The sequence below is a fragment of the Symphalangus syndactylus genome, chromosome 16 (genome assembly GCF_028878055.3).
Source record: "Symphalangus syndactylus isolate Jambi chromosome 16, NHGRI_mSymSyn1-v2.1_pri, whole genome shotgun sequence".
In the NCBI taxonomy this organism is placed as follows: domain Eukaryota; kingdom Metazoa; phylum Chordata; class Mammalia; order Primates; family Hylobatidae; genus Symphalangus; species Symphalangus syndactylus.
In genome coordinates, this window is record NC_072438.2 from 68,447,240 (window position 1) to 68,471,605 (window position 24,366).

General features: G+C 34.8%; 1 protein-coding gene across 5 annotated transcripts in view; it reads left to right on the forward strand.

The window, feature by feature from the left end:
• Positions 1 to 24,366, forward strand: part of NADK2 (NAD kinase 2, mitochondrial) — a 48,785-nt gene that overhangs the window by 19,486 nt on the left and 4,933 nt on the right. For 3 of the 5 annotated variants that reach the window (XM_063619552.1, XM_055246421.2, XM_055246418.2), the window contains exons 5-10: positions 2,894 to 2,977; positions 4,694 to 4,830; positions 10,588 to 10,666; positions 15,241 to 15,336; positions 21,365 to 21,420; positions 22,190 to 22,243. In XM_063619552.1, the coding sequence (XP_063475622.1) occupies positions 2,894 to 2,977; positions 4,694 to 4,830; positions 10,588 to 10,666; positions 15,241 to 15,336; positions 21,365 to 21,420; positions 22,190 to 22,243 (506 nt within the window). Of the gene's footprint in view, positions 1 to 2,893; positions 2,978 to 4,693; positions 4,831 to 10,587; positions 10,667 to 13,811; positions 13,878 to 15,240; positions 15,337 to 21,364; positions 21,421 to 22,189; positions 22,244 to 24,366 lie in introns of all 5 variants that reach the window. The other 2 variants (XM_063619551.1, XM_055246417.2) reach the window with 1 other exon arrangement.

The following is a 24,366-nucleotide window of genomic DNA, read 5'->3' on the forward strand; positions in this document are numbered from 1 at the left end:
TCACTGTCTCTTGCCTGTTTGCTTTTCTAGTTTCACCTGTCCTCATATGTCCACAGGCATGACACATTCTTTAGCTTAAAAAATATATTTTTGGAAACTGTTCTAGGATCAGCCTAGGATCCTTTCTATAAGGCTGTTCTTAACTGCAAAATGTAACTATATGAGTGTCCACCAACATTCTGGTTAGAGGTTCACACAGGGATGCTTTTACTCTGGTGGGGAGCTTTGTTGATATGTAAGACCCCAGGCATGATTTGAGAGTAGGTGAAAGAGTTCTCCAGAAGGCCAATGTCCCCCTAACCCACCCACCCATGCCTTTGTATGTGCTTTTGTCAAAAGTTCCCTTATGCCACTTACTCACTTCTGTGTTTCTTGTTTGTTCAAGACTGGTGTTTCTCCTGGGTTGGAATTCCCTCTACAGAAAGCACTTATCCCTATATATTTATTTTCTGTTTCTTTTTCTCTTCCATTAGACTATAAATTCCTTGAGTATAGGACCTTGTATTTTAATTTCTCTGTCACTAGCATAGTTTTATACATAGCTGGTAGGTAATAAACACTTGAAAAATGAATGATTAATTAAGTGATTTTAGGGAATAGGGATAGAACCCCAATCTAGCTGAGTAAATATTCCCTGAATGTAAATAATACAGATCATTGGTTCACTAATTAATTTTTAATTGCCATCAATGTTGATGCATGTGGGTTTTAGAACTTCTTAATGGCTTATTTTTATATCATTGAGGTAAAAGATTCTTAACTTTAGTGATCATATGTTACACAGTTTATTGAATTATATTTTCTTTTGAAAACTGGCTTCATATTCATAAATTTGTAGGAATTTGAGGCTGGCAAGCAATTGTTAATATTGTCATCTCTTCTCTATTTTCTAGCTAGAAGAACAGGTGTTAGAAGTTCTTTGGTTTCTCTTCTTGCCTCCAGGCAGATATATTAAATTGCCTTCTGGTTTTGTGTATGCTTCAAGTTGTCTGATTTCTTTATCTTAAATATAATGGTATCTCAGTCCTTAAAAAAAGCCCAGAAGTTAATATTCAACTTAAGTTTTTTCTCCTATTTATTAGTTGTCAAATGCTGCATAACAAATCACCCCAAAACTTAGAGGCTTATGACAGTAACAGTGTATTATTTCTTATGGGTTGTGCATGTCAGGAGTTCAGGAGCAATTTAGCTGGGTGGTTTTGGCTTGAGATCTCTCCTGAGGATAAGCAGATGTCAGCTTGGTCTGTAGGCATCTGAAGGCTTGACTTGGGCTGGAGGATCCACTTTCAAGATGGCCCACTCACATGGACTCATCTAAATCAAATGTGTAATTTCCATCCATCTCTTCTGTATTCTACAGCCACTCTACTGAGCCTGGTAAACAATTACAACATTTGAAAACTTAATATTCAAAACAGGATAGAGGGCATGCGGTAGTCAGCCTCCAAGGTAGCTTCCTAGTATTTAGGTACCCTTTAATGTACTCCTCCCTGCCACCCAAGTATTCAATCAGGGATGGCCTGTGTGACCAGTAGAATATGGTGTGAGAATGTGTAGGTTCCAAGGCCAGGTCATAAATGGTATTGCAGCATCTGTATTGATCTTCAGGATTGTTCATTGTGGGGTAGGACAGCCACCACGATGTGAGGATACTCACAAGCAGCTCTGTGGAGAGGCTTACGTGGAGGGTGATTGAGGCCTCCTGCCAACAGCCAGCACCAGTTTGCCAGCCATGTGAGTGAGCAACCCTGGAAGTGGTCGTGCTAGCCCAAGTCAAGCCTTCAGATGCCTGCCGCCCTAGCTGATATCTGACTGTAACCTCATGAGAAAGTCTTCTCTCTACAGGGGTTTTAGACTTACAGTTGACGTCAGCAGGTATTATTCTGTCAAATGACTATTGATACCTTTTTTATACTTAACATTGTGTGAAGTGTTACAATGAATATAAAAATTTAAAAACCTAGGCCTTACGCTTTCTTAACCTCAGTGTTGACCCACTTAGATAAAGAAGTTGACTATTCACAACTTTGTAAAAACACGTTTCTGTGCTCTTCACGCTTACAAGTTGATTTACATTTATTATCAGGAGTTTGTTTTGCTAAGCCTACCCTCAGCCTTTTCTTCAAGATTGGAGTATCATTAAATGATGATGACTGAGCCTTCTGGACATCTTTAGGTGCCACATACTCTCATCTACACCAACCAAGAGGCAATCTTACCCCCTTATAATTTGCAATGATTTGTTTTAATTTGTCTTCCACATCAAGCTATGAACTCCTTCAAGGAGTTTCATTATTTATGTATTTTTGAATAAATGAAGGATTACATTGGATTAAGCTTTCTCAGTTCTTTTTTAGTGACTTAGAATGTCTTAAATGACATTTCAAAAAGGATTATGGTTCAAAACATTTCACATAAATATTTTGATTCCTTTTGAGATTGCTGGTTTATCCTGATTTTGGAGATGCGGAAGCTGATGCTAAAGTGGCTTGCCCAAAGTTAATAGTTAAATAATTTAAAGGTTAGAATAAAAATTTGAAGGTTAGTAGTTAAATAATGTAATGATTTGAACAATACTGTACCATTAAATAACTTTACAGGGTAATTAGTCAGTGGCAGATTTGCTGCTATTTTTAGTTTCATTGTAATGTAGAAACTCACATATTATGTATTATGGCATTAAAGCTGGATGTAGACTACTAATTCTATCTGGTCTTTTTTGTTTTTGTTGAAAGAACACAATTTTGTGGCAAAAAAATGGAATATAGAGTAGAAATTTTTAGAATTTCATTTCTTATTTTTATAGCTTAGTGATACCTTTTGATTAAATTTGTTTGCTTCACCTTTTTTCTTTTCCTCTTTATATCACCAAAAAATTCCTGTTAAAATATAGGTCTGAGGGTCATTTATGCCTGCCCGTTCGATACACACATTCCTTTCCAGAAGCCTTACAGAAGTTCTATCGTGGTGAGTTCAGGTAGGAATTTCTTACAGTTGTTCTTATGTAAGTATCTTAATAAGTATGTGCCATTAATAATGCTGTTAAAAAAAACAGAACAAATCAGGCAGGGCACGGTGTCTCACGCCTGTAATCCCAGTAATTTGGGAGGCCGATGCGGGTGGATCACTTGAGTTCAGGAGTTTGAGACCAGCCTGGGCAACATGGTGAAACCTTGTTTCTACAGAAAATACAGAAATTAGCTGGGCATGGTGGCAAGCACCTGTAGTCCCAGCTACTTGTGGGGCTGAGGTGAGAGGATCACTTGAGCCCAGGAGGTAGAGGTTCCAGTGAGCCGAGATCACACCAGTGCACTCCAGCCTGAGCAACAGAGTGAGACTGTCTCAAAACAAACAAACACACAAAAAACCAGAACAAATGAGATAATGTTTGGATTACTCCATAGATATAACCATAGCCATTAAAAGTAATGTATTAGCTGAGTCACAAACAGGTCTAATTTACCTTCTCCTAGTCCAGTTGGAATTGTGGAGAGAAACCCTGACAAATATTGGTTGGCCTATAATATAACTGCATATAGAAATTTTTTTTCTCCTTCAGTGAGATAGCAGCCATGTCTCTACTTTCTTAACCTTGTTACATGTCCTTATCAGTTTAGTGGAAAGGTAATTAAAACTTTGGCTGAAATTGTTTGAATTTTCAGATTTTATATTTTTTATCTTTATCTCTCATCTAGTAATGATTGAGAGTTGGATTTAATGCAACCATGCTGAGATTCCTGGTATCTGTCTCACATAAAAGTATTTCTTAAGCAGTGGGGATGGGATTTTTAAAAGTTTCTTTTACTTAATATGTTCGGTGGTCAGACCATCAGGAAAAGAGGAAGGTGGAGGAAGGAGCATGAGGTTGGCCAATTATATTTGAGAGAGCCAAGTTGGACTACTTTTTATTTCCTGACTTGGACTAGATTTTATAGTTGGGGAAAGCTTTTCCCACAGATGTTTGTGAAGTTGTATTAGATCTTCTTTTCAAGAATCATTTCATTACCAATAATTCTAGTTTCTAGTCATTTCAGAAGTTTGACAACTTTAGAAATGGCTAATTTATAGCTACCAAGTGGAAGTATATTTTTGTATACTTACCTAGCAGAATCTGTCCCACTGACTTTTGATACATTGATTATTGGTTTTGAAATCAAACCTGATTGTTTTTTTCCTTTTACCAGAGATGTTATTTAAATTTTTAGGTGTAATCAAAGCTGTTTTATTTATTGTTTCTTAATCGTTTTTTCCTTTTATTGTTTTAAAAAAACCTCCATTACAAAATTTGTGGAGAGGGATTTTTATCTAATCCAGCCATCCGAACACAATATTATTTTAATTTAAGAATGCTTTCCTTTTTGTATAGTATTTTTTGCTGAGCAAAGCACAAGCTATATCTAGCTCAGTATCTTGGACTTTATGGGTTCTTGATAGAGTTTGACTTAATTGAAGTTACTTGGGAGATTTTGTACAAGCACGTTAGGTGTTTCCGTTATAATTGAAAAGAGAATAAAATATTCAAATCTGTCATTGATAAGGAAGCTATAGGCTTTAGGTGTTTCCGATATAATTTATTCATGGAATAACTAGTAACTAGTTTTTATTAACTATTTAATTTGGTTAAATTGTTATAATGTCTACTCTTTAATTTATTCTATTTTAACATAATTTACCTTTTCTTCACTTTTCTAAGGTGGTTGTGGAGGCAGAGAATCAGGTTATACCTTGAAGGGACTGGCATAAACCCTGTTCCTGTGGACCTTCACGAGCAGCAGCTAAGCTTGAATCAACACAATAGAGCCCTTAACATTGAAAGAGCTCATGATGAAAGTAGGTGGATTGGGCATCAGATGTGTTTGGGGAAGTATTTAACTCATAGTTCCTTTGACCTCAAATTTTTTGATGTAATAATTTATGATTAACTTGTTTTTAGTGTCATTAATAGCACTTAACAAAGTACAGTGAATTACTTCAGTTGTAAAGTTTATTAGAATCTGAAGTAAGAAATAATAGCATATTTCTAGAAGAAATGTTTTCTAGGACAGATTCGAAAACTAGCTGATTAGGGAAGGATTGTAAAGTATCTGATAATATAGTTGATGTTTGAGAAAAGATTCTTGGCCTTAATCTTTGAAATGTCAAAAAAAAAAAGCAGTAGAGATGAAATGAGCTAATCTGTGGAAGATTATGATGGTTATACATGTTATATAGTTATACTTAAATATATTAAATATATTTATCGGGAAATTTTGCATTCCAGCCTTAGGATTTGTGCTTTGAAGTATTTGTGTAGCTTAGAGAATATTAGCATAAGGTGATTTGGCAGCTTTTTTTGTTAGGAGGGTTAAAGCGAATTCTCCATTTTGAGCCATATTTTCCCACTTTTTCTAGCAAATGTAGGACTTTATTGATGCAAGAATATCCCAAGAGAAATCTTAAATATTTATAGACTGTATAAAAAGATACAGTTTTCTGCTGTGTTTTATTTTCTGGATAAATTTATCAGGAAAAGCTACTTTTACATTTTTGCTATCTGCCTCTGCCCTCTCATGGTATCTGATGTTTATATCCCCTTATTCCAGAGTTTTTCATGGTGACTTACAGCTTAATAGGTTAGCATGTTTCTAAAATATGTGTTTATGTTGTTTTTTAAAGGTTCTCCTCCAAGAAAAAAACTCTGTTTAAAAAAATCTTAAGAAATTATACGCACATGAACTTCTACTACTGTTTTTGAAAGTCTGCAATAACTATTAAGTACAACTTAAAAATAATAGTTAGAAATTTTAATCCCTCACTGAAAGAAGTTACTGCTACCACTAATAGAATGTAGATTTGACTGTCTTCACCAGCAGTCTTATAAAAAGATATAGATTGGTATATAAAGAGTCACTGCTCACATTCCTAGATTGTTTAGTTTATAAATGAAGTTAATATTTCATATATAGAAACATACAAACTTAGTGAAGCAATCAAAAAATTATACATGATGATTTCTCAAAACAGGCAGGGGAAATTATTCAGCATATTGGTCTAGGCAAAGATTTTATGGCTAAGACTTCAAAAGCACAGGCAACAAAAACAAAATAGACAAATGGAACTATATTAAACAAAAGCTTCTGTATAACAAAGGAAACAACAGTGAAGAGACAGCCTATAGAATCGGAGAAAATACTTGCAAACTATTCATCTAACAACGGACTAATATTCACCATATACAAGAAATTCAAACAACAAACAAACAATCTCATTAAAAAGTGGCAAAGTCTCCGAATAGAAGTTTCTCAAAAGACATACAGATGACCAACAGCTATATGAGAAAATGCTCAATGTCACTAATCATCAGGGAAATGCAAATCAAAACCACAGTGAGATATCATCTGTCCCCAGTTAGAATGGCCATTATCAAAAAGACAAAAATAACAAATACTGGCAAGGATGTAGAGAAAAGGGAACTCTTGTACAGGGTTGGTGGTAATGTAAGTAAAGCCATTATGGAAAACAGCATGAAGGTTTCTCAAAAATCTAAAATAGAACTCCCATACAATCTAGCAGTCCCACTACTGGCTATTTATCCAAAGGAAAGGAAATCAGTATAGCAAAGGGATACTGGCACCTCATGTTTGTTGCCGCCCTATTCACAATAGCCAAGTATGGAGTCAAATGTCCATCAGTAGATAAATGAATATGGAAAATGTGTATATATACACAATGGAGTACTATTCAGCCATAAAAAGAATGAAATCCTGAGATTTGTAGCAATATAAATGGAACTGGAGGTCACTGTGAAGTGAAATAAGTCAAGCATAGAAAGACAAATGTCATATGCTTTCATTCATATGTGAGAGCTGAAAAAGTTGATCTCATGAAGATAGAGAGTACAGTGATAGTTACCAAAGCCTGGGAAGGGTGAAAGGTGGGATGAACAGAGGTTGGTTAATGGGTACAAATATGCACTTAGATGGAAGGAATAAGTTCTAGCGTTCAATAGCATAGTAGGATGATTATAATTAACAATTTATTGTATATTTCAAAATACCTCATTTTAAAATAGCTGGAAGAGATGATTTGAAATATTTCCAACACAAATGACAAATATTTGAGGTGATGGATATCCTAAATACCCTGATTTGATCATTATACGTTGTATGCATGTATCAAAATATTACCTGTTCTCCGTAAATATACACAGTTAGTGTGAATCAGTTAATACTTTTTAAAAATTTCAATTAGGAAACTTAGGCAAGAGTCTTTGGATTGAAAGGACCCACAAAGTGTTTCACATAATTAATGGTAAAATGTTCTACACCAAGGTTTGTCAGAATACAAACAGCTACTGCAAGCTTCCAGAGAGGAGGAGGAGATGGAGGGGGTGGTGACTGGAGCAGATTATTTCATATACACTTATCCCTTGGTGTCTGGGGGGGATTGGGTCTAGGACCCCCTGCAGATACCAAAATTCGAGGATGTTCACATCCCTCATATAAAATGGCATAGTATTGGCATATAACCTATGCACATCCTTCCCTATACTTTAATAATCTCTGGATGACGTATAATACCTAACACAGTGTAAATGCTATATAAATAAAGACTGGTTGTATTAATATAGAGAGATGAATTGGTTTAATAAACAATCCCAGAACTCAGTGACTGAATGCAAAAGCTTATTTTTAACTCATCTCACTGTCCAGGGAGTTTTCAGGCACCCAAGGCTGCTGCCAAGTAGTGGCTGCTGCCGTATTTTAAGGCCTCTGAGTCTTCTGCTGGATCCTCTGCATCTCGTGGGGAGAAAACAGAGAACATAGAAGATCTTATGGGAAGTGTTAGGAACTAGGCCTTTTCATTACTTTTGTCCACATTCTGTTGGCCATTACTAGTCACATGGCTCCATCTAGTACAAGTAGACCTGGAAATAAAGTTTAGCAATATGACAGTATGAGAGAATTACACAGTGTAGTAGTTTGTGTCACTAGTATTACAATTCTGTGTTTAAAAATACAAATTATAATTTTGTAATCTATTCTCTTGGATAAAAAAGTAATCAGTGGCTGGGCACGGTGGCTCACGCCTGTAATTCCAGCACTTTGAGAGGCCGAGGTGGGCAGATCACCTGAGGTCAGGAGTTTGAGACCAGCCTGACCAACATGGTAAAACCTCGTCTCTACTAAAAATACAAAATTAGCCAGGTGTGGTGGTGCATACCTGTAATCCCTGCTCCTCAGGAGGCTAAGGCAGGAGAATCTCTTGAACCTGGGAGGTGGAGGTTGCAGTGAGTGCCATCGCACTCCAGCCTGGGCAACAAGAGCTAAACTCCATCTCAAAAAAAAAAGTAATTGGTATGGAGTCCATCTTTTCATGTCCCATTGAGGCAAGTTTTAAATGAACACAGTTCTGCGATTAGATAAGTTTTAGTAGTCAATTAGTATGAAAAAATAAGCAGAATTAAGATGATTAATGAGATTTGAAGCAATTTTATTTATTGTCGAACTCATTTGATGAAAGTTTTGAATTGAAATTGAACAAGCACATGTAATAAAAATGTAATATGGAGAGAGAAATTAGGATGAGGGAAAATGGGAATAGAGGTGGAAAGTCAAGACCACATAAAAGGGAAACGGTTACAGTTTGATGGTGAGAGCTCAAATTTACTGGTAATATTTCGTGAGTACCTATTGTTGAGCATTTGTAGGAAATCTGTGGGGATAGTAATCTAAAACAAATTTCATTAGTAATTATTTAAGGGAAAGTAATTTAAACAATAAATTTTAGCCATTTGTTTGTAAAACTGTCAAGAATGAGAATGTGAATATATGTAGTACCTAAGACAGTTTAAAGCCAGTTTTAGTCTTATGTGCAATCAGATTTGATTAAACATATCAAATCTTTATATATATATGCATATATAGCTTTTTGTATCAAGGTCTTTCTCTGTATTATGAAGTTGAGCTGATAATTTAGGTAAACAACAAGTGCTCCAAGGGTACTTGGTATTGTAATGTCAACTTGTTATATTTGAAAGAATAATTGGGTTCCCTTTAGGTAGTTATAGTCCAAAAGAAATGAGAAAAATATAATGTTCAATTTAATAAACATAATAAACAGAAGAATATTAGGCTACGAAGTCAAAGGAGAAAAATAGATCGATGTTGTCTTGGTGACAGTGGTGGTTTTATTAGTGTATTTGGTAACTATAGTGTATTAGGTAACTATTGTTGTGTAACAAATCACTCAGTTTAGCATCTTAAATGTAAATATTTATGACCTCACACAGATTATAAAGGTCAAGATTCTAAGAGTAGCTTAGCTAGTTACTTCTGGTTTAGGCAGGAGGTGACAATCAAGCTGTTAGCCAGGACAGCAGTATATGAAGACATGACTGGAACTGGAGAACACACTTTCCAGCTTCATCACATGGCTTTTAGCAGAAGGCTTCAGTTCCTCACCATGTTGGTCTCTCCAAAGGGTTGTTCATGTTATCTCTTCCTCTAGAGCAGGTGATCTGAGAGAAAGAGAGCAGCCAAGGCGGAAGCAATAGTGTCTTTTCTAACCTGATCTCAGAAGTGATATGCCATCACTGCCGCCATATTCTGTTGGTCACATAGAGCAACCCTAGTATAATGTGGGAATGAGAGTGTGAGTATATATATTCACGAAATTGTGAATACCAGGGAGGCAGGAATCACTGGGGACCAGCTTGGAGCCTGCCTACCACAATTGGGATGGATTTTTAAACATTAACTTAGTAGGAATTGTGGAAGAGACAGAAAAGTGAACTTGTCTGACAGAAAGCAAACTTGTCACAAGATGCTTGCCTAGTGGGAGATACTTGAGTCCAATAAATCTGATAGTTGTGACATTGAGGATACAGAGTTGCCATTTCCAGTTGGAAACTAATAAAAGAAGTAAAGGGAACCATTTGAAGGGGACAATCACAAATTTGAACCAGAAAGCACTGGGAATCCTTTGGAGGATTTTATATGATGGTGTAATGTTTAAGTAATTATGAAGGAAGATTACTTTAACTGTGCACACAACCTTATTGATTTAAAAAAAGAAAACATTTTTTAGGAGTTATGAAGGGAGATGTGGAAATATTCCTCCAACGCTGCTGTTGCTAAAAACACTCTTGAGGTTTCCTTATTTGGAAAAAAAAGTCTGATTTCTTAACATACCTGGTTTAGTTTCCATCATCCAAGCCACGCATGTCATTTGCTGCTTAAATCCAAAATAGTTCTCTTTTTAATTGGTAAGTTATATCTCTGAAGCTTCTAAGATAAAATTAAGTGTAACAACAAGAATCTTTTGAGATGGATAAATATAGTTCATCACTCTTGAGAAATTGCTTCAAGAAGAATTAAGGTTTATTTTGCAGAGAGAGGGCCTTTATTACAGGTATAAGTTTAGGTTCCTTTAAGGTTTATATTGTGGATGTTTTAAGTAAAAGATAATTTAAATATTAACTATATTAAAGTATGTGATTCTTTTAAAAACAAAAATATAAAAGTTGTAATGTTTTATAAAATTTTTATAACATTTCTAGAAATCAAGGAGCTATCTTGGATTTTTTTTGTCTTAAATTACATGCAGGGTCTGAGGCTTCAGGACCCCAACTTCTGCCAGTGAGAGCACTAAATGAAGTCTTCATTGGGGAGAGTCTGTCATCCAGGTACTTTTAAACCTATGATCTTGAGCATGGAATTTAATGTTTTAGTGCTTTTGGATATTTATTCAGTTTCTACAACCTGGCTAAGATTTGTGAATAATATTTTGCAAGTAATGGCAGTTCATTATTTAATGAAATATTTCCAAAACCTTCATAGATGTTAATATGTATTAAGGGGAAAGAATATTCTATGACAAAAAAGTTTCTGAAACCCTAGATTAAATAAAGTTATTGTAGTGTGTCCCAGAGCCTTTAATCTATTTATATAGATGCTTTATTATTTTTTTTTTGAGACCGAGTCTCACTCTGTCGCCCAGGCTGGATTGCAGTGGCGTGATCTTGGCTCACTTCAACCTCTGCCTCCCAGGTTCAAGCGATGAGCCTGCCTCAGCCTCCTGAGTAGCTGGGACTACAGGTGCATGCCACCACACCTAACTAATTTTTTATTTTTAGTAGAGATGGGGTTTCACCATCGTTGCAGGAAGTCAGGGACCCCGAACGGAGAGACTGGCTGAAGCCACGGCAGAAGAACATAAATTGTGAAGATTCAATGGACATTTATCAGTTCCCAAAATTAATACTTTTATAATTTCTTACGCCTGTCTTTACTGCAATCTCTGAACGTAAATTGTGAAGACTTCATGGACATTTATCACTTCCCCAATCAATACTCTTATAATTTCTTAAATATTGGGGGCTGGTTCCCCCGATACACCATGTTGGCCAGGCTGGTCTCAAACTCCTGACCTCAGGTGGTCTGCCCGCCTCGGCCTCCTAAAGTGCTGGGATTACAGGTGTGAGCCACTGCGCTTGGCCAGGTGCTTTATTAATGTTTTATTTTTATTCTTTAGAGATGGCATCTTACCATGTCTAAATGTTGCCCAGGTTGGCCTTTAAATCTGGATTCAAGCTATGCTCCTGCCTCAGCTTCCTGAGTAGCAGGGACTAGATGTGCATGTCACTGTTTCCAGCTTATAAATATTTAAGAGAGTAATATAGTAAGTATAAATTTGCAATTGATAGAAAACTTTTATAGGCAGTTCATATTAAAATTTCCTATTAGTGCTTCCTAAAGCTGATTTGTTTGCTTGCTTGTTTTTATAATTTGTTTGCTTGTTTTTATCTAGGATCCAATTAAGGATCACACATTGCATTTGGCCATCATGGCCTGTTAAATTTAAGAACACTTCCTTAGCTCCATCCTGTTTTGTCATTCATGATACTAATATTTTTGAATAATCTAAGCCAGTTGGATTGCAGAATATCCCTTATTTTAAATTTGTATGATTTTTTTTCATGTTAGATTCGGACTAGGCATTTTTGACAGAAATGCTCCATAGGTGATGTTGTATCCTTTTTAGTGTAACACATCATAAGGCAAGTGCATTGACAGTTCAAGATTGTAACCATTATTGCAAAAATTAAGGTTAATGTAGTTCCTCATTAGGAGTGTAAAAATGTGTGTGTTCCATTACTGGCAGAATCTGTTTTGTGGGACTTGAATATAACTTAGGCTTACATTATCAACATAATTTTTTTGCAAAACATTTTTGTGGAACACAGTGACGAGCTATAAAATGACTACTGTGATATAAAGTTAACTCTTGGTAGTACTTTAGAACCTGGCTTCTCATCCTTGTAGATGTAAGTAAATTAAGGGTAGAAGATTAGAGATGAGTTTTATTTGCTACTTTCCTGCTACTAGAACCATGTGAGTGGCCCTTTGAAGATTATGTTGTTGGATCCCTAGTTTACTAAGAGTTCCATAAATTCTGAAATTTTGTTTGCTGGAAGTCATATCCTTTCATAAGAACTTTAATTATAGTGAGAAAAATTTGTCTTAACTAAAAAAGATATTCACATTGTAGCCAATGACTCAACTCGGGTTGTGCTGAAAAAGAGTTGAAGTTTGATTCAGCGGAAGGGTTTGAACAGTTTTTTTGATTTGTAATTTGTTTATGTAATATTTAACAAAAATACATCATGCATGTGCTGTGTGTAATATGTGAGTCACTAGGGATGTAAAGATGAATAACAAAGATAGTGGTATATTAATTTTTTGGAGAGTAATACATAATTTTAAAAAGTTAAAAGTATAGTAAGGTATAAAAATATACTTTAACACAGCAAGACTTATGCTATATATAAAGTTTTCTCTTTTGCTACATATAAAGTTTGAAGCAATAGGGACATGAATTATAGATACTATGTGGTAGTTGAGAGAAGAAAGAAAATTTAACTCTACTGATACAATCTACTCATTATTCTAAAGACATAAGATAAAGAAGAGAGGAAGAACTTTAAATGAGATTGGAGAAAGTCTACCTTAAATAAATGCAATGATAAAAATGTTTTGTGAGTTTATGCTTACTTCAGGGAAGCCATTTAATAGCTTATTTTATTCTGTTTGTGTATTTTAAAGGTAACTGCTGAGAGCTAGCTTTGCTTTATAATTTTGTACTTACTAAAAAATTAAATAACTTGTAAATGGAGGAAAACTGGGAACAGTTGATAGATTTTGGGGGAGTTAGTGAAGTTTCTTGAGGGGATGTTCAATCGAATGCTTTTATTTTCTGTGGCAGTAATGATCTGATTGGTTTATCTCATAAATAACTGATGCTGCTGCTTTTTGTGTTCTTTGATGTCTCACCTTATGTTTTTACTAAGTAAGGACAGCAATGGATTGGCTTCTGATGCTGTTGAAAACAGTTTAACTACTGCAGGTATTAGAACTCACTTTTAAAGATTTTATGACATAGACCGTTAGGTAGAAAGGAAATGAACATTTATTGGATGCCTGCTATGTGTCAGGCACTGCGTATATTGTGTATGCTATCTCATTTAATGCTCATAGCAACCCTGTGAGAAAGGTGGTTGTATTTATTAGTGACAAAATTGAGATTTGGAGAGTTCAAATAACTAGCCCAAGGTCATATAATTAGCTAGCATCAGAACTGCAACATAAACCCGGTGTTTCTGATTCTAGATCCTGTATTGAGGCTTCACTATGCTCTGAAAACTTAAGTGCCTTGCTTGGAAAATATGAAGTGCAGCAATATTATTCCTGCCTCATTTATAATGTTCTTAGATTTAAGAACATTTTAAAGGCCCAATTTTGTTTTCTTTTCTCCTATTTGTTCTAACCTAGAATGTCTTATTCTTGGGCTGTAGCAGTGGACAATTTAAGAAGAAGTATACCCACTCTAAAGGGACTGTGAGTTTTATTGCTGCCTTAAAAAAATAATTTCCCTGAAACAAAAATTCTATGAATTGACTAATCTCGATAAACTTGCATGTGAGAATGACACTAAATTTGCTCATTATTTTGGGCTGAGCATCTCTCACCTGACTGTACTTGTCTTTCTCTCTGCCTCTGCTTCTTTTCTACCCATGCCTCATTACCTCTAATCTCTTTTGTTTCTACTTGATTCTGGCATAGTAGCAGCCACTTCTATGGATTTGGCTGGCTTGTCTGTACATAATAGGCTCCTAATGTGTGTTTTCTAGGAATACATAACAAAGCTATGGAATAGATTAAATGTGAATGTTAGGCCTGCTATCTTTTATTTTTAATAAGAAATTCTGACTATAGAGAAAATAGTGAAAAGGAGTTGTATTATGCAAAACCCTCACAAATTAAGAGATTACAGGATAAACTGTAAAGGTTAGAATAAGAGATAAATTATCCCTAGTGTTAGTGTTTGCAAGCATGTCCAGTAATTATTTTGAAAAGTTGTATTTTATTACGGTTTTATTGTAATTTTTTTATTTGCTGGAGAAAAAAGTTCAGTGTTGATCAGTGACACCATTATTTTAAGATAGAGTTTACAAAATAGGCTTTTAGACATTTCAAAAGTTCTTTGAATAGTTACAAATCATTTATGTATTCATGGAGTTAAAGAATAGTGCCATTTTTGCTGGTGCCAGAAAACCCATTTGATTTCATATTAATGAAATATTTTAAGAAATGTAAATCTCAAGAAATTTATAATTCTGGTTTATTTCTAGTTTTGTCCACTAATCCAGTATTGGTTGAGAATTTTCTTTACAGCTTTATTATCTAATCTCTGTTAGCTTACTACCAGTTCAAAAGGTACATTAGCATGTAACTTAAGAAACAAGAGTTTAGTAGAAACTATTAATAACTTTAAGAATTAGAATCAGCTTTAAAATATATCAAGGACTAGCTACCAAGAATGAAACTCGCTTAAGAATAGTTTTTTTTTTTTGGATTCTGAAATGAGGCTCTGTATATGTTAGATTCCATAAGAGCAAAAGCACAATGCTAGCTAAAAATTTGCAAGAAGCTCCTATTTGAAATATTAAAGTATTGACAGAAAGGAATATATAAATCAGACAGGCATGCAGACATGTAGTTTTTTTGTTTTTTTTTTTTAATTTCTTCTAACTTTTTCACTTAATCAGTATTGGAATTAGCATCATGATGTGTGTGCCTACTAAGTCAAGTATTTCTTGGGTAAGCTGACTTACTTAAGATTTCCTTAGTTCTGAAGAAGACTGTCTTATTTACCGTGAACCATAAGCTCAGCAAACAGTTTTATATTCTCAATTCACAGGGCTTCCTACTATGAGATTTCAGTTGATGATGGTCCATGGGAAAAACAGAAGAGTTCAGGGCTCAATTTGTGTACTGGAACAGGATCAAAGGCCTGGTGAGTAACTTGGGATGTTGCTTATCAAGTTTTGTGAAATACTTTTAGTAATGTAATATATTGGCACATCTAAGGCCTGTAATATGCAAGAGGTGTCCTGGTGGTGTTATGTAGGTAGGCCAAGTTTCTGTTTCATTCATCATTTGGGTCTGGTAGTCCTGCCTTGACTTCTTGGATTACAGTTACAGCCTGAATTTGGTCATTATTGAGCACTAGGTTTGTAAAGGAAAGGAAATGAGAAGTGGTTTTGGGACTATCTTTTCTTAAAAATGAAAAATATTTTAAATAACTATAAGGAAATGAATACAAAGTACAACAAAAAAAAATAGGCTGGAGGTTTGTATATTAAAAGCCTAACTGGAGATAACCTGGTGCATCCTATGTCCTGTTTACTCTATAACCTCCCTCTGGGTAATCTCGTCTACTTCTTAGTACATTCCACACAGATGCCTCCCAAACATACCTTTTCTCCTGAGTACAAACTCATATTCTAAAATTACATGCCAGATAGGATGTTAGTAGCACTTCAGATTCAACAGATTCAGAACTGAATTTATTGTCTTCAGTTTTTCTATTTGTGTTCTTTATATTGGTGAAAGCCACCAGCATTTACCCTGACTCCATGCTGTAGAGAAAAAAAGCAAAACATGATTTCTCAAAATCTTGTTCTTACCTTTGGAGTCTTCCATTCTTCATTCTCCCCTCTATATATCCCAGTCTCTAAATCCTGTTAATTGTACTTCTGAAGTCTTAGTCCACTTTTTTGGGTTTCTGCTGCTGCTGCTTTGGTCCAAGCCTGTACCTTTTTAGTGAATATTCTTTGTGCCTCATCTTTTATTCTTCAGGCTGTCATCTGCACTACAACAGAGTAATATTCCTTTTTTTTAACTTTAAAAAAATTATTATTATACTTTAAGTTCTAGGGTACATGTGCACAACATGCAGGTTTGTTACGTAGGTATACTTGGGCCATGTTGGTTTGCTGCACCCGTCAACTCCTCATTTACATTAGGTATTTCTCCTAATGCCATCCCTCCCCCAGTCTCCCACCCCACAAAAGGCCCCCGTGTGTGATGTTCCCCTCCCTGTGTCCATGTGTTCTGATTGTTCAGCTCCTACTTATGAGTGAGAACATGCGGTGTTTGGTTTTCTGTCTTTGAGATATTTTGCTGAGAATGATGGTTTCCAGCTTCATCCATGTCCCTACAAAGGACATTAACTCATTCTTTTTTATGGCTGCATAGTATTCCATGGTATATATGTACCACATTTTCTTTATCCAGTCTGTTATTGGTGGACATTTGGGTTGGTTCCAAGTCTTTGCTATTGTGAATAGTGCCACAATAAATACACATGTGCATGTGTCTTTATAGTAGCATGATTTATAATCCTTTGGGTATATACCCAGTGATGGGATGGCTGGGTCAAATGGTATTTCTAGTTCTAGATCCTTGAGGAATCGCCACACTGTCTTCCACAATGGTTGAACTAATTTACGCTCCCACCAACATTGTAAAAGTGTTCGTATTTCTCCACATCCTTTCCAGCATCTACAACAGAGTAATATTTCTAAAATGTAGATAAATCTGTCTCTCTTCTCTGCCTTATAACTTTCATTGACCTCTGTCCAGATTGCTTAATCTGTCATTTGAGGCCCTTTAACATATGACCTTGGTGATCTTATTGGCCTTATTCTTGCCCTACCCTTACTCCCACCTATGGCACACTAGAATTGGCACAGCTACTTGCAATTCTCAGCACACTTTTTGATCTCGCTTGGCTTTTTATTTTTGCTCAGTGCAACTTCTTCCTCCTTGAATGCCTGAACACTCCACTTTCTATCCACTGGCTGAAAATCCAGTCTTGAAATGTCATTCTCTTTAGCAAATCTTTAACACTCACCTGTTTCATAAAGACAGTGAATTAATCATTTTTATCCTTCCCTAACACTTTTTCTCATAGCACTATTATAGCCATTATTACATTATTAGTTATCTAATATGCTAGTACCCAGCTAGTTAAAGCAACTTTATGGATTTGGGATGGTGACTAGAGGGTTTTTTTTTTCCTGCTTAATCTTTTGTATGCACAGTACCTTATATATATTCACTTAAAAAATATTTTTTGAGTAAATGACTATATGCTCACAATTGTATATAGCTAAAACAATGCTTATCAAACTTTTAAATTTGGATAGTTTAATTTAGAGTTTTATTTCCTACTTGTTTAACATGACTTCTTAAACTATTTTATTATGAAAAATTTTTAATATGTGTAAGAGTGACAAAATAGTTTAATGAATCGCCACCATTAGCTAGCCTCAGTAATTATCATCAACACATGCCCAGTCTTGTTACCTCTGTACCCCTATCTATCTACTTTTGTCCTATTTATTTTGAAGTTATTTTCAGATACCATATCATTTAATTCATAAGTATTCAATAAAAAAACTGAGCCAAATAGTCTTTTGGAAAAAATAAGAAGTATCATTTAAAAAGATAGGTTAATAACTTATTTTCCTCAGGGCCAGTGAAAGGAACATTTCTAAAATGAATTTTCCAATAATTTTGTGGAAAAAACTTAATCCTTTAATATGTTATAAAATTATTTTGTAACCATCTCATAGATTAAATTGAAAATATTACAATTAACAGCTTTCATTTATGATGATAGTATTTTTCCTGTTGAACATGCTATGCTACTTGTTGAAAACTAGAGTGAAATTAGAAATAGAAATGGAAATTTCTGTTAGAAATAGAGATTATCTTTACCCAGTATTCTTACCATAAAAAATGGGCAAAGTGGTAAAACTGAAAAGAGTACTGGCCTGCAAGTTAAGAGACCCGATTAAACCATGGACTAGCTTTACAGCTATGTACAAATTTCCTTGTCTGCAAAATGCAGGAATTGGAACTGATAAAATAGTAAGATTACTTTGCCTTCTGAACTTCTGTGATTCTGTATGTTTATTTTTTATGCATTGTAATACAAGCTATCAGTTATATAGCCCCTGCTACTTTGTACTGTGCTAGGTACTTTTATATATTAATTAATCCTTTTAGAAATCCTGGAAGAAAGTAGTAGCATTCCCATTTTATAAAGGAGTAAGTTAAGGGTTAGCAAGGATAAATATTTAGGCCAAAGTTATACAAGAAGAGTCAGAACCTGGATATAAGCACAGGTGTGCTGTACTGCAAAATCAGTGCCCTTTTCACTGTCATTACTACTTGTGCTGCTTCACAAGGGAAGGTCAATTTTTAAATGGAGAGGGAGAGGGGTTCTGAGCTGTCTGTAGAGGTCACATAGTTGAAAGAAAAGACACTAGGTTGTCCTGAAGAATTATCAAGATAAATTTGCTAATTAATCTTAGTGAAGTAGTGCTTCTGCTAGAGGCGATGGGGCTTCTGTTTGGGGAGGGGTGTAATTTTGATAGATTTTGATAGTTCAAGTTTTCAACCTTTCGGAGCATAAGGAATGACAGCCACTACAATGTTTTTAAAGCATTCCTTGCCTCCCACATGTACCCAGTAGTTGAGTCCTGTGTTGATGTTGCATTTCGATAAGTATGGGTTAGATTAAAATCTCAGCCTTCTCTATGTTGCTTGTTAAAGTCTTCTGTTATTTCCTGTGCTCTAGTATAAAAGTCTTTCTCACAAGCTATATCCTATCCCTGCCACCTTGGTTGCTCAGTCTCTTCTCTACCAAGCCTCATGCAGCTTGCTTGCATCTAACATGTTCTCCCCTCTTCCGTTACTGATGATTCTTTTGCTATGATTGTAATTCCCATTCATCTTTTGTCCTTTTCGCTTCAAAAGATGTAGGAAGAGAAGAGAAGCCTAGGAGCCAGAGGGGCTGGGGAAAAGCTGTATATTTCTATACATTAATAATTTTTGTTTTTATCATACTACCATCTCTGAGCACATCTTTTGTTCCAAGCTAATTAGGTGATCTTGTTTAAATTCTCACAAATACTCTGGAAGTAGGTGATTTTATTTTTATAAGTAGAATCCAAAAAGTTTCATAAGTTAACTGACTTTCCCAAAGCTATGTGGTTAATAAATGGTGAAGTCGTGATTTAAATTTTAAACCTATCTGTAAACCATAGACCTCTGAACAATCACTGGAAAGAAAAGATTAGGATAGTCTGCTTTTCTCTCTTTTAATTCTTGATAGAGAGGGGCTTGTTTTTTTATATGAAATTATTTAATTAGTCTTTGCTTTCAATGTGGAAATGTATGACTCACGGTAAGCTATTTGTTATAAAAGATAAACCACCAGTCTCAGTGTCTTAACACAGTATAAGTCTATTTCTTGTTCTTGTAAAGTCTGCAGTGAGTATTCCTGATTGGCAAGTGGCTCCCTGTAAGTGGTTATTCAAGGAGCCAGAGTTCTTCCATCACATGGCTCTACCACCTTCTAAACATAGCTCCTCCGGTTGCTCTGCTACAGAAGGTGGAAGAGCATGGAGGGTCCCCATGGGAGGCTCTGAGCCAGGCTTTGAAGTATTGTTTATCATGTCCACTCTGACTCTATTAGCTACAACTCAGTCCCATGACTATATGGCATGAAGAACTAGAAAATATAACCTATGCGTTCAGGAAGAAAAACAGGTTTGGGGAATAGTTATTCCGTCTCTGCATCTCCAAAAATTCTTCCACAAGAGACAGGATATAGGGGTGGTATTACACAGCAAATGTCTCTGAATTGTCCCATTATCATGTCAGTTCTCTGTTCAGTGGGGAATAAGGTTTACTCCATACACCCATACACCGGGAGAAATACTACAGAGCCAGATCACCATATGTTTCAATTAGTTTCTTCTTAAGATTGTTCTCAGTCCTTTTTCTCCATACATGCTGCCCTACCAGACTTAATTAAGGATGAAGATGTGTGTTTAGGAGATGGAGCTTTAGTAGTTGATGAAGATATGGTACTCAGTTTGTCTTCCAGTTTGGTAGTAGAGGTTATGTCTGATTTTAAATGAGAACTCTTAGAATGGTGAAGGTTGTAGACCTAAGAAAAAAATTCTCATGTTTTTGCATTTCTCCAAACATGAAGGGTACAGGGTTAGCAGGTATAAGAGTATCTCTTACTCTCACTCCCCCAAAAAGTTACGAGCCACTAATTTAGATTTAGAGTTGTGTTGACTCATATGTTACTCCTATTCCTTGGGATTATATATTGAGATCATGTATGAAGAGTTATGAGGCAGTAGAAGAATTCAAAATTACTGGGAATATTTTTTTTAAAAAAAACAACCTTTTCTTAGTGATCTTTATAGACCCCAGGAGAGAACTATTTTGAAAAGTTATCCATGTTTGTATTAATGCTTGCAATTAAAATTGTAATTTTAATTGCACATGTAAAAGATTTCTTACCTTCAAGGAAACTATTTTATAATTTAAAGAATACTTGCCTAGGTTAAAAAGTACAAAAGGGTATACAGCAAAAAGCTAGTCTCCCTTTCATTTCATATCTCTAGTGCTTATCTCTAGATTCATACTATATATATATTTTTTGTTTTTAAAATGAAACAACATATACACTATATGATGCCTTTTATTTTTTAACTTAATATTTTGGTTATCCTTACATATCAGCACATATATTTGTATTATTTTTAATATCAATGAGTAGCTATAATTTATTTAATCAGCTTTCTATGGGTACATATTTGAGTTGTTTTGCTGTTATAAACAGCATTTCATCTAATATTTTTGTACCTATCTTTGTGTATTATAGATGGAGGTATATTTTAGGTTAAGTTACTAGATTGAAGAATATGTTCATTTTAATTTTGATAGTGCATAATTGCTCTCCAACTGCAATATCTCTTTTCCCATCAATGTATGAGAATACTTGTTTCATCATACCCATACTAGTACATTATTTACCAGTTTTTAACTTTGTTCATTTAGAACTTTCTCCAATTTCTAAGAATTTTGTATGTTTTAAGTAGGTTATTCCTTTTTTATTTTTAGCATGTTTTTAGAATTAAAACTAAGAATTATGTGATTTCTGTTTCTAGGTCATTCAATATTAACAGAGTTGCAACTCAGGCTGTAGAAGATGTTTTAAATATTGGTGAGTACCAAAACAGCTATTAGAGTAGTCCCCTCTTATCCGCAGGGGACATGTTCCAGAACCCCCAGTGAATGCTGAAACCTTGGATACTACCAAACCCTTATACTATGCATTAATTTCTTTTTCCTTCTTCACAATATCACTGATAGAAGATTCATATATCTGATTGTAAATCTTAGCAACCTCAGCATATGACCTTTTTCTTTGAGAACTTTGACCTGTTCATGTAAAGGAAGCATTTTATGGCTTCTCTTTGGCATATCTGATTTGCCGACATCACTACTTGTGCCTTGGGGCCATTATTAAGTTAAATAAGGGTGACTTGAACACAAGCACTATGATACCATGACAGTCGATCTAATAACCAAGTCAGCTACTAAGTGACTAATGAGCCAGTAGTACGTACAGCATGGATAAGCTGGACAAAAGGATGACTCATATCCCAGGTGGGTTAGAGCAGGACTGCGTGAGATTTCACCATGCTACTCAGAATGATGTGCAATTTGAAACATGAATTGTTGATTTCTATAATTTTCCATGTAATATTTTTGTATCATGGTTGTCTGCCCGTAACTGAAACTTGAAGAAAGCAAAATCATGGAAAGCAAAAATGCTAATAAGGGTGAGGGGGGGCTACTGTTTATTTATGATAATATGCTATATAATGTATACATGTTATTTTATATTAGCTATTATGTTACATAATAACATATATATATTTATAACATATACATTTTAAGCATGCTTTCCCCCTTTCCTTTTTCAACAGCAAAACGACAAGGAAATTTGAGTCTTCCATTGAACAGAGAATTGGTAGAGAAAGGTCAGTGACAAATGGTGATAATCACTAACAGTTTAGTTCTGTTTCAGTTTTAAGGATGATAGTGTGAAGTGTTGTTTAATTAGCAAAGTACTGTTTTTTTACTCAAACATGCTTTTAATATCCCCTTAAATGTCTTTAAGCAACATAAAGATTAAAGTTGGACTTTTGTTGTGATTTTTAGTCAACCCTGAAATATAACTCTTAAGTCAAAGCAGTATAACTGCAAACATGTCCTGGGGGATAGGGAATTACAGAAAAATCCTTATCTCACAAATAGGAAATGCATAGCTAAATTCCGTATGCCATTAATATCCTCTGAATGAGATGGAATTCACTGAGCTATGAGTGCATATCTTCTTATTCACTCAAATATTCTTTTTAACATTCTTCTCCCTAGTTTTGCCTGATTACCTCACGATTCCTGTAAGAGAATTAGTGCTGTTAGAGAAAGAATACTTATGAAGAAATCTGAAATCATAGGTTCCATTTCCAGATCTACTACATCAGCTGTGAAACTTGGGCAAGGCTATGATCCTCTACAGTTGTAAAAAGAGGGAGTTAAAGTAGATCATCTAGCTGGTGTTTCTAGAAGTTCTTCAAATGTATTCTTTAAATTCTGTTTAAAACAATTTAAGTTTTTAAACTGAAAAACACATTCATTTGATTTGCATATAAGATTGTAACACACTGAAGTCTACTATCTACCAGGATCATTCTTGTACACACCTCAAAGCTTTTTTGGCTATCTCCATTGAAGGATATCCTAAAATTTCAAGCTAGATTATTTTTTATAAAACCACAAACCCAAATGTGTTTAAAGTTACATCTACCTACCTATGTATTTTCTCAACATATATGACAAAAAATATATAGACACAAAGTGAATACTGACACATATAAGACTGCAACTGTCATCCATAAACACAAATGCTTGGATTTGAGTTATCAGAACAGCCTCATTCTCATTGGTTACCTTAAAATGAGTTAGCAATATCTTTTAACCTGATACAATATTTGAACAGTGTCAGTTTATCTTTATTGTTAGGTTTCCACATAAGAAGACCTCCTTTGTTGGGGGGACAGTTTGCCTCTAAAATAGTTTGAAAAAAGAAGCAAATCTCTCAAGCCCCGTTCAGCCTTCTAAAATGGATTCTGGTCTCCTTCACTCAATTTGAGACCTACAAGATTATTTTAATCATGGTTCATGAATTAGCACCAGCAGTAAATCTGTATCAGAGGAAAGTTAGGTATATATAGTAATTTCTTCTTAATTATATACTTCAACTTAAAAAATAATATAAAATAACTGAAATTTATGTCAGGTATATATATAAATTAAGGATGTATATATATTAATTTATATAACTATATATATATAAAACATCTGTGACTTTTAATAAACATACCAAAGCTTTACTTTAATGAATAGCATTCCTTTCAAGATTTGACTATCATCAGAAGCAACAGTGAATGCCAGTGATGCAATCACTGTTACAGACATTTATGAAATTACTCTTGAAATTTCCTTCAGAGCTAGCATGCTTTTTGTGGTGTGTTCCCATGAAGCCAAATTTTTATTTTTGTGGGTGAATTAGATTTTTTTTAAAGCCAGTAATTCAAATGAAACTTTCATAAATAAGGTAGATTATCTGACAGTCTTTTAATTTTTTTAATGTAGTACTTAACTAAACTTTCAAGCCTGATATCTTTCTGGTTTTCTCAACCAATTTGTGCTTTGTATTCCAGCCCTCATGTACCTCTTGATTAGAGAGAAAGCAGGTCCCAAAGATTTCTAGAAAATATATTGAGTAATGGGGGTGTATTGGAGAAAGGATATTGTCTGTCATTGTTTGAGACTGCATTTTATATCAAGGCTGTTTGCTTATTATCATCATTACGAGCTATTTGACGTGGTATTTTGGAAAGAACTTGGTAGGGCAATATGGCAACTCAAGTTCCTTTTTTGAGTGCATCTATCTAACTCCTCTATTGTTTAATTACAAGCTTTGAAGTTAGTGTTTTTTCTTTTCTTTTTCCCCAGTTGTACCTATTTCTACTGTATTGTGGGTGATGTATGTTTCTGTGGGCAAATCATGGTACCTAATTCTTATTTATAAGGTTTT